Genomic DNA, 16,093 nt, shown 5'->3' on the forward strand with positions numbered 1-16,093 from the left:
ATTTGGAGTCAATAGTAGTAGTTCCAAAGGGATGGAAAAGCAGCAAGGGAAGGAGAGCAGAGGGCGAGAACTGTATTTGGATGCCACTCCACTGGATGACGAGCAATCCTGACATGTTTAAGGCCGGGTTAAGAGTGGCAGGCAAGTGGTTATTATTTTATGTTGTATTTTGATTCAAGCCCTTAATCATATATCTTTTGTTAGACTGGCATTTTTATTCCAGGTCAGAGGGGCAAATAATGGTGCTCCTGTTTCAATATATTAAACTATGCAGCTTGCAAACACTTGAATGAAGTCATAAACAAAGGCAGAATACACATGAGAACAAGAAAAAACACTGTCTCTAACCAAATATGTGTTATGTGCATCTCTGTAGGGATGGAAACCTTACCATGTTATTAAAAACTTAATAATTTAAAATGTAAAACTGTCATTGAATTAATTTTAAGGATCTTCATTGCTATTTTCCCCTATAAAAAGTCAGGCATTCATCCATTTTCCCAGCAGACTTAGGTGGTTGCAGGACCACAGGAATACTGGAACCTCTTCTGTTGTCACCTGGCTCAGCTCACTAATGAATACTGAATGGCGCATTTGTCTTCAGCTCAACTCACTTGACACAGGCCCACACACTCTCATATGAGGTAGTTTAGAGTCACCAGTTATTGTCATATGCCCTGTTATCTATTCAGTTAGGCCATTGTTATGTAAATGTGTGCAAAGTAATATAAATATTACAGTGACAATAAGGATGAAAAACATTCTTAATTTTGAGAACACAGACAATGTGGTGAGTACCATTACCTTGCAACTTCTAAGATCTGAGATGTATATGTATCCCATTCATCACACATGAGCAGTTTACATATCCTCTGGGTTAGAACATAAGGACGAAGGAGTTTATTTTGACAAGAATATTCAGCCCAACCTGGTTTGTCACTTTCTCTTAACATAATTAAAAAAATAAAATCTAGTTGAGATTCATCCCTGGCTTCAGTAAATTTTTCTTTATTTCATCATTTCTGTTCTTGTTTGCATAAATAGAGAATAATAAATAAAAATATGTCAATCAACACAAAAACAATAAAAAGAAAATAAAAACATTTTACAAATTCATTAATAGAAAATAATTAAATATTAAAAAAAGAAAACAAAGTTAAGGTAGGGATTGAACCTTTGCTGTAGTATACAGTAAAAGCCTGCGCATGTAATCGCTGGTGGCTCTTAGAGAGGATCCTGGCTTCAATTAACTCCTAGAGTTGGGCAGTGAATACATATGATGTTGCCTCTGACCCCAAGCAAGTGGTGTAAAGTGGAGCTGTCCCCTTGAACATGCTGGACATGGACATGTTTGTGAAAAGATCATTGAAGCCAGTTGGCTGCAGGCATGGAAGATCAGAGTGGTGGCAGCAGTGGTGGAGGCTGGCCGAGGAAGGAGATGGCCTCCAGTAAACCTTATATGAGGAAGCGAAGGAGAGGCACCATGTTTCACAATGTATAAGGCTACCAGAACCAGTGATGATAAAATGGCAGCTGAATAATGTAATAAAAAAATCATAGAAAATGAAGATCTATCAGTATGTTATTTTGTCATTGAGTACAGTCACCAAAGGACAATGTCAAAAGACATCTCAACACTAAATATTAAGAAATTTCCATTTTTGTTCAATGGAAAAAGTGCTGAATAATATTGTACACAGGTCATCAATGTGACTCATAATCATGTTGACATATTTTCCAAACTAGTAAGATGTGCCAATTCACACACCCTATAAATGACCTCACTTAGTCAAAATCAATCAATGGGTTCTTACTTAATCAAAATCAATCAATGGGGCAATTAGAAGGGCTGAGTACTTCAACCCACAAAGAAGAACTGAAAAGTTCATGATGCTCGCTGCACTCTTGAGCAAAGGTGTGCTGAGGTGTACTTTGCATTGCAGTAACAGTCTAGGGAAACCAGATGCAAAAAAAAAAAATCACCTACTCCAAAAGGAATATTTGTATAGAACTTTCATTCGTCTTGTCATGGAAAACTGGAAAATTTGATTATAATAACTAAGTTGAGTTGGCTGTGAACATTTCAAGAATGAATTAAATTATTGAGGTGAGGTTACTACTTATATAACTTTTAAGCAATAACACCATCTGCTGGGGCAGTAAAAAGATTCCTGAAGGAGTACGAAATTTATATTATTTCTAATTTTAGCATTTTTTTAATTTCAGCAACACCTTGCAAACATGCCCTTGTGACAGCTCTCCGGGCATGCCAGCCACCCAACCCGACACAGACAGATGCAGGAGGCACACTTATAAAAGCACACATGATTTTAATTTATTTTCTTTCCTTGCAGGGAAACATCTTCCCCATCTCCCACAAGCACAACAACACAGTCCAAAGCACAAAACACTGCACAATACTTTCTTTCTCTTTTCTCCTCCACTCCTCCTCAGCAAGGTTTGTCTCCCTCCTCCCAACTCCGGCTCCCTGAGTTCTGTCTACTGGCCCCTTTTATTTGTTACCCAGGAGTGTTACAGGTACTTGATGATCTAAAATTCTTCAAAAATTTATATATATATATATTTTTTTATTTCTTACTATATTGAGAAATTGTTCTGTGTACTGTACTGTATTGTATTGACCCCCTTCTTTTGACACCCACTGCACGCCCAATCTACCTAGAAAGGGGTCTCTCTCTGAACTGCCTTTCCCAAGGTTTCTTCCATTTTTCCCTACTAGGTTTTTTTGGGAGTTTTTCCTTGTCTTCTTAGAGAGTCAAGGCTGGGGGGCTGTCAAGAGGCAGGGCCTGTTAAAGCCCATTGCGGCACTTCCTGTGTGATTTTGGGCTATACAAAAATAAACTGTATTGTATTGTATTGTATCTACTTCCAGCAGCACTTCTGGGTGTGGTGAAAGGATCACCCATACAGGCTCTGGAGCAGCTGCAGATCCCAACAAAGCTGTCTGTATCCAACTCCATCTCCCATGAAGTCCTACAGGAGTCTGAGACACTGCTGCCACCCAGGGGAGCTGCCATCTAGCGTTCCGGGGAAGTAATGCTCTCTCCACACTTGCTCCCCCAGTCCTTCCAAGGAAGAGGCGTTCTGGCCGGGTTTATGACACGCTATATGTTTCTCAAGCTCTTCAAAAAAAATCAGAATATTACTGGTTAAAAAAATATGAAAACTGCTGAAGATGTTGTTAACTAATGACTGGAACACAACTGGAGAATTAGTCAACTCTTATAGCATTCCAAAGTGCTTGTAGGATCCATTGGTGATTTTAAATGCCATGTTCCATTAATTTTCTTTTCTTTTGCAGATCAGGTTGTATGCCTTTCTTAGTAAAAAGTCCAGCCTTGTGACTGATCCAGCATTTGACTCAGCAATGATTAGATTAAAGGTAATGGGTAATTATTTTAAATAGTTATCTTATTAAACTCATGGAAATTAGTACAAAACAAACAAAAAACAATTAGCAAATTTTGTTTCATATAGTACTCCACAGCCTTGGTTCCTAGATTCAAAAGTGCATACATTTTTCCTTTAGGCAGTGGGGGGCCAGGTAACAAATAAATTATACAATAATATTATTTGTGCAGGGCTAAAAAGCAAAGATTTTTGCTTTCTCAAAACTTTGTACAGATAAAAAAAAATATGAACAATGGGTATCAACAGAAACCCCCAAAATGATAAGTGGGTTAATTTTCTAAAGGCAGTATTTGGAACAACCTACCCCCAAGATTCAAATTCAACGGAATTATTAAAATTAGGCACAGTGTTTTTACTTTGACTTACAAAATAGGAAATTTTCTTAAAAATGAAACAGCCATTTATGTGCCATTATCATAGATGTAACAAATTCTACCAATTCACTACCATTTAGGCCACCATCAGTAAAGATCACACAGGGTTTTATTCACAAAGGAATTTTCTAGAATCTCCAAACAGCCTAAAATGGAAACCTAATGTTTCCCCAGACTCTATTAAAAGCCTGACTACAAGCACCCATCCTAAAGTAGGATGGGGATTAATAGTTTTCCTACAGCTTTGGAAAACAGGAAACCATGTGACCAGCACCACAATTAATACATTACTTTCTTATACAGTATATGCCTTTTGATGCTAGTCTTTTCAAAAATGGTGTCTCCTCAGGATGCTATGTGGTAGTGAGAGTATGGCCCTCTACATGAATGAAACAGATACATATTGCCTTTCTTTTAGCCTTTAATTTAATTCCACTCTTGTCATCCTTGACATAACTCTTGGTCAGGGAAACTCAGCCCCCATTCCGGCCCAGGTGTGGCTATTCTTGTCCTGTCACTAATTTGCTCCAGTTTCAAAGGATGCACAAATATAGTTTTGGACAAGCAAGACAGAAAGGATATGCAGGTAATTAATTTGTGAATTGCCTTCTCCAAACTGCTTCTCTCTCAAAGTCATAAATTCACTGGTCTCTTCCAGTTCACGAAAGCTCATGGAATGTAACAAATTCCTGCCTACTTGGCACACTCTGATTAACTCTCGCCTTCCCCATCACAGATTAAAAGAGTACCTAACAGAAGGCCTTATCTGATATAGTAAGCCAAAAATGTTCCAGAGCAGCAACTAGCTTTTCCAGCTTCCTTGAAATTTAAAATTAAACTGTTAGTGTAAGTCCAGCAAAAGAGATGGTAACTGGGATAACGGGGAATTAAACAGCAACAGCAATCCAAAAAACAAACACACAGCAGAAATGAATGGTGAAAAGCAGCGGCCAGATACACACAACATACTGACACCAAAAGTCACAAGAAACATAAAATATTCATAAAAAATAGTCTTTGAGTTCAGTATCCTTTTAGTTTTTGACCTAACTAGTAACATGAAAGTAATTTACTTATTGACACAATCGAAAATATTGATCACCAATTGCATCAACCTGTCATCTTAAATACACTTCTAGCAATGATATCATGCTGTGCTGCTTCCAAGCATCATGGAATAACAAAATGAGCACATCACTAGCAACAACAAAGTCACTCAACTTAAAAACACCACAAAATGGGTATGAAACAGTAAATAAAGATAACAATAAAAAATTATAACATCATAAAAATTATTTGAATTTAATGTAAAAATGGACAAAAATCAAAATTAGAGTGCACAAAATCATTACACTAGGGAAGGTGGTGTCAGATATTCATAAATGTCTATTAAATCCAAAAGTCTATAAAATTGTGTCTATATGAAAATAAGAGTTCATTATATACAAATCATGTATTTGACATATACTACAAGTCATGCATTAGATAATAATAATAAATTACCCCCCCCCCCACTTAACAAGAAAAAAATGCTGCACATTATGTAGTTACATCAGAAAAAGAATCACTTTGTTTCTCTTCCATATTTATTGTTAGCCATTTTTTATGTGATTTGCAATAAGGAGACCACGGTTCACATCCTGGATCCTCCTTGCATGGAGTTTACACGTTCTCCCTGTGTCTGCACGGGTCTCCTCCGGGTGCTCTGGTTTCCTCCCACAGAAATTTCTATTTCTATATAAAACAGTTTTACCTGGTAGATAAGTAAGTATGTCCGGCACTTCTGTATCAATTTTATGCTACATGCATCAGTTGTAGCCTCTAGAGGGTACTATTGGGCCAAACTCAAATATTGGCTGTGAAGCCAAAACAGGTAAGAAGAAAAACCTATTCCTTTAGGAGAGAGTTTTACTGGGTCTGTAAGTGTGTATGTCTGGCACCTCCATATCAATCAGATACTGAATACATTCTATGTGCTAGCTTACTACTGTCCGGTGTGTGTTATTCACATTGCATCCTAAATCATGCTTCAGCATATGTAGCCATATAGAGTGAGCGCTGTACAAGTAAATACATTATAAATGTACATGCACTGAAATTCATAAGCTTTAAATCAACTTGGCTGCTGCCAGCAATGAGCACAGCTCACAACAGTCAGTTAGTAGTCAATAGTATTCACACCATAACCATAAATTCTGGAAGAAGCAATACTTTTTCTAATAAAACATCTCCACTACTTCAAGTCCATATCCCCTGCCCTGCTGACACCTCTGCAATATATAACTATAGAATCGGCATGCCCTAAGTGTGATACAGGCTTGACTAATGGTAAATCAAGCTCTGTTACAGAGATGATTTACTGCATAAAGTTAATATTTCTTCAGTAATATCTTTCTCATTTTATAATGAATTCTTAGAAATACTCTTTAATTTACTGCACCTTCTACATTTGGGAATGTACTTGTATGAAATATAATATTAATTTGACTTCATATTGGACTCCATACCTATAAATTGAATTATAGGTGGATTACTCACATCTCCATATAAATTAACAACAAGTACCTTAGCATGGTTCTTTTTTTTAATATTAATGCTTTTTAAATTTTGTACATTATCTGTAACACAGTACTATAGTGTTACACAGCTTTGCCTGGGAAAGTTCTTAAGACAATGGGCATCAGTTGCAGTGATGTTAATTGAATGTAATCAGATCGGAAGGACTGTGTAATGAACTCAGTACTTTTCTGTATATGATATTTGTTTTTTTTTTTTAACCTGAGTTAATATTATTAGTTCACTTACTCTTAAACATGCTACATACAATTGCCCAGGAGTAAAACATTTGTATTCTTTCTTTACCTTGTGATTGACCTTGGTTTTTGTTGGCAGTCGGTACTATTTTGAATTTAAACAGGTAATTAGTAGAAATAACGAAAATCTGGGGTATACATATAGTTTCAATCTGTAGTATATACTATAAAAAAGATAGCTTCTATCAAAATGGAATGTAGTTCATTTGTCAAGAGTCTTGTCTGCAATTCAAAAAGTGACTTTCATGAGTCTTTAGGTTTCCTGTTTGTGTCCATGCTGATCATTCCAGATGTTGCTACTTTAACAATATTTTAGCAAAAAAAAGCATTAATTTTGCATGTTTTGAGCAAACAACTGGATAACAGTAGATTATGCAACATGAGCAATGTGATTTTTTTTCTTTCTTTTTTCCATGGATGTGTTTCACATTGCCTGTTGCTGTTGTACAGCACTAGTCACCATTGACGTCTATTATGTCATTTACTTATTTCTCTCCATTCTGTATGAAAACATTGGATTAATGGTTTTTCTTAGTCACCACTACAAAGCACAAAAGGTAAGTAACACTTAAAGAAATATTCCACCCAAAAATGATGTTTTTTAAAGTTGTTTGAACGTGTATACTCCTGGCAAGGTTAACCGTGGTAAATTGGTCTAAAGGAAGACAGACATAGCAGAATACATAATTGACCCTCAGAAATGTTCTAATTAAAACAATGAAAATGTCATCCACAACATGGGCATCAGAACACAATACTGGAACCAAGCCTGGAAAGTAATGATAGATAGATAGATAGATAGATAGATAGATAGATAGATAGATAGATAGATAGATAGATAGATAGATAGATAGATAGATAGATAGATAGATAGATAGATAGATAGATAGATAGATAGATACTTTATTAATCCCAAGGGGAAATTCACATACTCCAGCAGCAGCATACTGATACAAAAAGCAATATTAAATTAAAGAGTAATAAAAACGTAGGTAAAAACAGACAATAACTTTGAATAATGTTAACGTTTACCCCCCGGGTGGAACTGAAGAGTCGCATAGTGTGGGAGAGGAACGATCTCCTCAGTCTGTCAGTGGAGCAGGACAGTGAGAGCAGTCTGTCGCTGAAGCTGCTCCTCTGTCTGGAGATGACACTATTTAGTGGATGCAGTGGATTCTCCATAATTGATAGGAGCCTGCTGAGCGCATGTCGCTCTGCCAAAGATGTCAAACTGTCCAGCTCCATGCCTACAATAGAGCCTGCTTTCCTCACCAGTTTGTCCAGGCGTGAGGCGTCCTTCTTCTTAATGCTGCCTCCCCAGCACACCACCGCGTAGAAGAGGGCACTCGCCACAACCATCTGATAGAACATCTGCAGCATCTTATTGCAAATGTTGAAGGATGCCAGTCTTCTAAGGAAGTACAGCCGGCTCTGTCCTCTCTTGCACAGAGAATCAGTATTGGCAGTTCAGTCCAATTTATCATCCAGCTGCACTCCCAGATATTTATAGGTCTGTACCCTCTGCACACAGTCTCCTCTGATAATCACGGGGTCCAGGAGCATTGCTGTTAAGTGGCTGCTGACTGAGTGGCCCACATGGCCTATACCCTGAAAATCTGTGCGGAATCAGTATACGGTCAGTAGGAGGGTGCCCAGATCTGACTTAAATTTATCACCAAACTGCGACAGTAGCTGAAGCAAAGGCACATGTATAGGTAAAGTCTGATGAAGCCATGAAGGATGATTTTGTAATCACCTCAGATATGTTGTGGCAAGCCATATGACAACTCTGAAATATAGGTGGGATGTAACCCAGGTCATTCTCAGCAAGTCTGGGAAAACATTGACTTCAACTGAGAATTTCATCAAGTGCTGGAAACAACATTTTAGGAACCCATAAATGCTGTACATATGCCTTCTTTCGAGAAGGCAACTCCAGGAGCCTTGGTTGGAACTGGGTCTCTCTTTGTGGCTGATGTAAAACCAGTGAATATAAAATGCTGTAATATTAAGGCTGTGTGGGTTGAAGAGTTCTACCCAGAAATGATAAAAGCAATCTATATTGATGGGATATTCTGGCTAATGAGACTCTTCAGTGCTCTGTGGAAGTTGGGGACAGAGCCTCTAGTTTAGCAGACAGGGGTGGCATACCCAGTTGTTTAAAAGGAGGACAAGAAGGTGTGTTCCCGTTAATCTTCAAACTCTGTTGGATTATCCATAACAGGGGCTCCCAACCTGGGCTACCCAGGTGTGAGATGGCATTTCAGGGGGTGTGACAAAGAAGAAGTCTATGTGCCAACTTTTAACAATTCTCCAAAATTGAGTGAGGTACTTTGTCTGACTTTATTGTGGTGCAATTGGTTTCTTGCACTGTGCTATCATTTGGAGGTCACTTATTATTTAATGCTCCTGTGCTATGATATAAAAAGGGTCAAACATTGTGCATACAATTGTCCTCTGTAAATCAGTTGCAGAAATGTGCCTTCTTGCAGATTCCTCACTGTGGGCAGAGCATTTGTAAAGGCAAATAACCTTTTTAAGAGAATGGAATTAGGGCCTTGTAATAATCTGTAGAGAAGGGCAAGGTCTAGAGTTAATGTTTGTGCAAACCCTGTTCATGAAACATCACTGATTTGGGGGTTTGATTGATATTTTTTCCATGGGGGACAAGGGGGACTGAACTGGATGCAACACTTGCCACCTCTTCTGCTGGTTGTCCTGGAAGTAGTGCAATTTTAACTGTGGTACATCTACTTTTCAGCTGCAGTGCAGGTGTTATCAGGGACAAAGTTTGTTGACTATGCCTTATTACTTAGTGGCACACCAGCACCTGTTGCTTCATGGGAGATTCCAAACCCCGAAACTCCTCAATCATTGATCATGTGTCATTTCCTTATGGTGCTTGATGCATCATTGGATACCTCAACCTCTGGATCATCAATTGAAGATCAAAGCTTCACAGAAGACACATTTACATGATTATTGAGATTTATAACGGTAAAGTGCTCAATTTATATTTAAATTTTTTAGGTTCCACATTAAACGTGGCAGCACAGATGTTCCTGTAGCGGCCTACTTCAACAGCCATGGACACTGTGAGAGGGACTTTAAAGTCACAGTGCTTATGGGCAACTTAAGAACACAGCAAGAGAGAAAAGAATGGGAAGTCAAACTCATGCTAAAATTTAATACATTACAACATGGTTTGAATAGAGACAAGAGTTTTATGGCCAGGTATGAGGATTGTTTGCATCTCTCAGACTGACACAGACAACCTGACTATAGATCCACACTGTATGGAAATTCAAAAGACTTTGTTGGACAGTTATCTTATCCAAAGATCTGCTACATTGTTCTTTTCTCTTGTTAAATGAACCTTAACCTGAAGGGGTCCACTAATTTTTTTACATTTAAGATTTCTCATTTAAAGATTTACCATGGCGGCACAGTGGCGCAGTGGGTAGCGCTGCTGCCTCGCAGTTGGGAGACCTGGGGACCTGGGTTTGCTTTCCGGGTCCTCCCTGCGTGGAGTTTGCATGTTCTCCCCGTGTCTGCGTGGGTTTCCTCCCACAGTCCAAAGACATGCAGGTTAGGTGGATTGGCGATTCTAAATTGGCCCTAGTGAGTGCTTGGTGTGTGGGTGTGTTTGTGTGTGTCCTGCGGTGGGTTGGCACCCTGCCCGGGATTGGTTCCTGCCTTGTGCCCTGTGTTGGCTGGGATTGGCTCCAGCAGGACCCTGTGTTCGGATTCAGCGGGTTGGAAAATGGATGGATGGAAGATTTACCAATGTTGTTTCTTGTCCTAGTGTGTATATAAACACAGGGAACTCCAGTTTCTGTATTACATCTTGCCTGAAGAAAGGGCCTGAGTTGCCTTGAAAGCTTGGATATTGTAATCTTTTAAGTTAGCCAATAAAAGATGTCATTTTGCTTGACTTTTCACTACATTCATAATGGCTAACACGGTACAACACCCTAGTACTACATGCATTGAATTAAAAGCCTTATTTTTTGGTTCAATTTGTTTACCAGCAGTACTGTATGAGGTTCAAATTGTGGTTCAAAAATATGTTGAAAATATATTCCTATCGCAGGTGGATCAGACAAAATATGTCGGTTTGCTGTTTGTCTATACAGTCTAAATAGCAATCAAGACAAAATCCCAGACAATTTTAGGATTCTATGAATATAAGCCAAACTGCTATTTTAAGTCTTAAAAGAGGATATCTTATCATCCTATATATAAAACAATATCAATAGATCAAATCTGATGGCATTATGAAAATATAAAAATGTTGTTTTTCCTCCCTCATTGATTCTACTGTTTTAAGAATCCACTTAGGTTATGTACCCAATTCAAATGGCTTTCAAAGGGGATAGTAAGAATGCAGTCTGGAGCAGAATGGGGCCTTTTGTGGGCCCTGGAGAAAGAAGGTGGCAATGGGGTGGAATTATCTCAGGAATGGCTGGGAGCAGGATAAAACTATGGTGTAAGTGTCAGGTACAGGACTGAAAAATCAATATTGTGCAGACCCCTACCCAGACAAACTAATCTTCTCAACCTGAATATAAAGGCTGAGGGCAGTCCCTCATTATGGATATAATGGTGGCACTGCCTCTTGGGGTTCCACCCACAAAACACAAGCAATGTAGCTTTTTGGCACAAATACGCAATACATAACAACAAAATCACAAAATAACAAAATCACATGAAAAATACTCATTTACAAAGAACAGAAATAACAAAAAAAAGAAAAATATACACAACACAGGGAACAAACCCTGGCCGAAAAAGAGCTGTAGTATTTTGATCATGAAACTTCAAGAATAGGAGGTTTTGGGGACACTTCTAGATGCCATCTGGTTCTTGTATTTATGGAGTGAGAGTTGTGCTTGTATATCTGGTATTAAGTCAAGACCATTCAATGTGGGTGCTGGACTGCACCAAGGGTGCGTTAATATCATCTCATGTTCATGGAACCGACATGAGAATGTGACCATGGTTTGGAGTGTATCCAGTAAGGAAACCTAAGGGCTGCATGCCTTCTGTTTGTAGATGATGTTACTCTCAGCCTTATCAGACTGTGGCCTTTCATCTACATTGAGTGTGCTGTGGTTAGGATGAGAACCAGCACCTCCAGATGTGAAGTTGTAGTCTTCTCTTGGCTTTTTTTCTAAATGTAAGTGGTGAGTAAGTGTGTGTAGTGGAGAAATTCAAGTACTGTACATCAGAGTCTTGTTAATGAGTGAGGGCAGCAGTTAATGTGAGACTGACTGTCAAATGTGTGCAGTAGTAACAGTTTTACAAACATTGTAGTTGACAGTGGACGTGAAATTTGTAAATTTACAAGTCAGTCATTTTCTAACCGCTTTGTCCAGAACAGGGTCATGGGTGTCTGCTAGAGCCTTTCCTAGCTAGCATAGGGGACAAGACAGGGAACAAACCCTGGACAGGGAGCTAGTCCATCGCAGGGGGAACACACACATACACAAATCCACACCCCAACCACCCACTAGGGCCAATTTAGGGTATGCCAATTCACCTAACCTCAATGTCTTTGGACTGTGGGAGGAAACCAGAGCACCCACAGGAGATCCATGCAGACACATCAACCTACATTCTACAAACTACATCAGTGACCTTCTCCATCACTATGTGCCTGCCCGCCCACTAAGGTCCTCTGATTTTGGCAATCTTGTTGTGCCCCTCACTAATCTACACTCCATGGGTGACAGGGCCTTCAGCTGTTTAGTGCCCAGACTCTGGAATGACCTACCGAAATTTATCAGGTCAGCTGACTCCATGAATTCTTTTAAAAACAACTCAAAACTCATCTGTTCAGGAAGGCTTTTAGCTCTATTTGACTTTATTACCCTTCTCTCAGTTTACTTCTCTGTCAAGATTCTAATGTAACCTGTGTGTGTGTGCTAGACCATCAATTATGTTGTCTGTTTCTTTTTTTTCAGAATTCACTATCTTAATCTTCTTTATTTATTTATCTGGTTTGTACAATGCTATATACTGTATACGCTGCCGTTCTTTATTACATCCTGTAAGTGCCTTGAGCATGGGAAAGGCGCTATATAAATAAAATTTATTATTATTATTATTATTCATCTGCATCTACGGTCACAAGCTGTGGTTATTGAGCATAATAATGAAATCACAAGTATATACAACTAAAATTAGGTTCCTTTGCCGGCTTGCATTTCATAATAGGTTGAGGAGCTGAGCAATTTAGGGGGACATTGGACTAGAACTACTCCATCTGTATATTGACAAAAGTAAGGGGCGATTCAGGCTCGTAGTTAGGATGATTCCTAAACACATTCTAGGCAGAGATGTATGCAAGACATGGCCCAAAGGAAGAAGACCTGTGGCAGATCTAGGACAGGAATGGTTATATCTTTCAAGTGTCCTGGTAGTATCTGAGTATTCCATAAGAAGAGCTTGGGGATGCAATCAGGGAATAGCATCTGCTATATTCCATGTTTGTTACAATTAATTTACCAAATGAATGATATGACCAAACAATCCTACAGTGACGAGGTTCAATAGTAGCAAGAGGATTTTTTGTTCATTTCACTAAGCCACTTTATGAAATAATTTTTACCTCATTGGGCTAAGTAGCTCTTTTTTGTACTTATCAGATTGTAGAACTGAGTCCATAAGAAGACTTGTTACAGTCCTTCTTTTGAACCTATTAAATTACACTTGTGGGGGTCATTTGTAGGGTCATTCTTGTCATGTGTACGGAGTAAATTCTTACTTGCATATACCAATCCACATGATTAGTGGTTATTAACTGCATTACTTTGGAAAAAAAATACCTCGAAACGCACCTCTCCCTTACCTGAAACAACTATCCTATCTTAAAACTTCTGTCTTCCATACTTATTTTTATAGGTATGATTATTAATATAGCGGTTTCGATGCACTCTTTTAACTAAACTAAGTACAATCAAAAACACTTAAAACATAAAATGTACACCAGTCTGAACATAAAACTTCATACATAACATCTTTTTAAGTATTTACTTTCTTATACCCAGTACTGTTGTATATAGGAATGGGTGTTCATTTACCTTTTACACCGGCTTAGGCGGGGTAAGACGCACATTAATTTTAAAGTAAAGGCTTTTTTGAAAGCATAAGAGAAGGGACCCAAACGCGATGAAACTTTTGATTTAATTTTTTGTTATTTAGCCGTATGCCTTTGTCGGGCACTATAAATGTCAGTTGTAATAGGAATCGTCTCTCTTTCGAATTATTTTGCGAAGGTAACGGCCAGACCAATAGTACTTTTCTTCTATTACAGCCGTCGTAGCTGGATGAATTAAAAACTAACTTCGTCCTCATCCAAATGACTGTTGAAATGAAGGGTGGGTTTAACGATCGAGCACGATACGTTACAGTTTTTGAATTATGGGCGGGTTAAATGGTGTTTCTTTTTTATTTCTTATATGGACTCAAAATTACACCGACGACAGCCACTCGTTCGCACCAGAATGCGCGACTCAACCAATAGGCAGCGCCCAGCTACAACAAGGGGCCGGGGTACGTTTTAGGGAGTTAAAAAGAAAGTGTTTATCGCTTTTACCTTCTCCAAAACCTCGCGAGACCTCGTTGCATCCACAGGGCAGTATCTTGTATCTCTCGCGAGAACCTGATTTTGGCAAGGGGGTGGAGAGAGTCCGGGAGAGCCGGAGTGATTTTTTTATTTATTTATTTAAATATAAAAAATGGCCGCCACAGAGAGCGGAGAGGAGAGGCAGTAAGTCTGAATTAAAATATATATTCAGTGTTGTTATTTTAGTAAGGCATATAAAGGGCTAATATTTGAAATATTCAACGCATTTTTCGGGGTGTTTAAATGAAGGGTATTGGTGTTTGCTTTATATTATAAGGGGTGTTTCTGATTTGGGGTAAATACCCCGCTAAATGGGAGTATTTTCACCCGCCCCCCCTTACAGTGGGGCAAAAAAATACTGCAGCGGTTCTGAGAAGGGAGAAGACGACTGTATCCATGTCTGACGCTTTTATTAAAAACTGTTCACGTTCACGCCGATTCCCGTCAGGTCCGTGTCTTATATCGCTCTGCGTTTTTTTTTTTTTTTTTTTTTTTGTGTGGTGTTGTGTGTAGGGGGGGGGGGGTGATCACCACATCTCTATTCTATTCTTATCTTGGTAATTTATTTTTTGCAGAATAGATAGCTGCTTTATGTTCCAGTATAATCAATGTCCTGTTCAAATGTCGCTTATATAAATGTGTGGTGTTCCTCCCCAATAATGTAGTTAAGCTGTCGGTGTATCTACAGCGGCTATGTGCGCATTTTCCTGGGCTGTGTAATTCTCTTTACAAATGTGACATTATTGAACTTTTGGCTTTTGAACTTGTGGCATAATGTGCACATCTTTAGATTGCATATTTTTTGTTTAATGATAATATGTTATTACCGGAATTTTATGTATTTGTATAAACCAGAAGGAAATCGGTGTATTTTAATTCCCCCTGTGCGCGCTGGATTATTTTTTTCTCGCCTGTGACCGGAATGCTGCTTCTGCACACGAGCTGGCAATTGCAGGTCGTTGTAAAATAAATAAATCCCTCGATAGAGGAGAGGGAGGGTGTAGATGTACCAAACTCACAAGCGTTAAGAAATAGTACCCGCTTCCTCGTTACATTTCCTTGCATTCATTTCTCTTTATGTGTTTTTACATAATTACACATACACGTTAATGAAAAGACACCGCGCACGGAGGCTTGTTGCGTCATTTGTTTATGCCAGAGAAGGAATACTGGAGCCTCCAAATCTTTTCACATTCGTTTGTTTCCGTTACGTTGCTTTACTCGGCGATTTTTCCGCACCCACCCTTTACGATCATTGCTGTTATTATTATTACCCCCCCCCCCCTTTTTTTTTTTTAACTGTCCTTGGGAAGTGCTGCGTGTGCCCGTTGTGCGACTAATGTGCCCAGATTGATATCAGCTGAGTGTGTGCCTATGCATGGGTGCCCCTATTAATCTGATAATTTTATGATTTTTATCCTTAGCCATCAAGTTTCGGCTTTGACGTCGCTTAACGCAGTTTTGACTTTTGTACTATATAACAATTCGGAGTTTTAAAAAATGAACAATGAATGTACACTAGCTAAATAAAAGCTTAAATACACCGGTGTACTTCGCATTTAACGCCACTGTTCTGCCTTCGCCTGTAAAGTGCGTCATTGTGGAAAGCCGACTCTGGCTGCCTTTTACCGCCCAGTGTACACTTGTATTATTATTCCCTCCTACTTCAAAAATACAAACATTTAAATTGTAACATTTTACAGTGTGACGTGACGGAGGAATGTGACAATTGATGATGCAGAATGTACCACGATGGCATGACACGCAGATTAAGTTCTTCTAGAAAAAATACGTTTTCCATAGGTTAATAAAAATGTAAGGAGTAGCACTTGTGTACTCTTTGT

General features: G+C 38.8%; 2 protein-coding genes across 3 annotated transcripts in view; one reads left to right on the plus strand and one right to left on the minus strand.

Moving 5' to 3' along the window:
- Window positions 1–16,093, minus strand: part of si:dkey-13a21.4 (uncharacterized protein LOC494576 homolog) — a 991,873-nt gene that overhangs the window by 315,943 nt on the left and 659,837 nt on the right. The gene's annotated exons all lie outside the window — the stretch shown is intronic.
- mecp2 (methyl CpG binding protein 2) overlaps window positions 14,286–16,093 on the plus strand; it is a 217,708-nt gene continuing 215,900 nt past the window's right edge. Inside the window, exon 1 of one of the 2 annotated variants that reach the window (XM_051933502.1) lies at window positions 14,286–14,393. In XM_051933502.1, the coding sequence (XP_051789462.1) occupies window positions 14,362–14,393 (32 nt within the window). In that variant the 5' untranslated portion in view covers window positions 14,286–14,361. Of the gene's footprint in view, window positions 14,394–14,679; window positions 14,698–16,093 lie in introns of those variants that run through there. The other variant, XM_051933503.1, reaches the window with a different exon arrangement.

Source organism: Erpetoichthys calabaricus, chromosome 11 (genome assembly GCF_900747795.2).
Source record: "Erpetoichthys calabaricus chromosome 11, fErpCal1.3, whole genome shotgun sequence".
NCBI classification, from domain to species: Eukaryota; Metazoa; Chordata; class Cladistia; order Polypteriformes; family Polypteridae; genus Erpetoichthys; species Erpetoichthys calabaricus.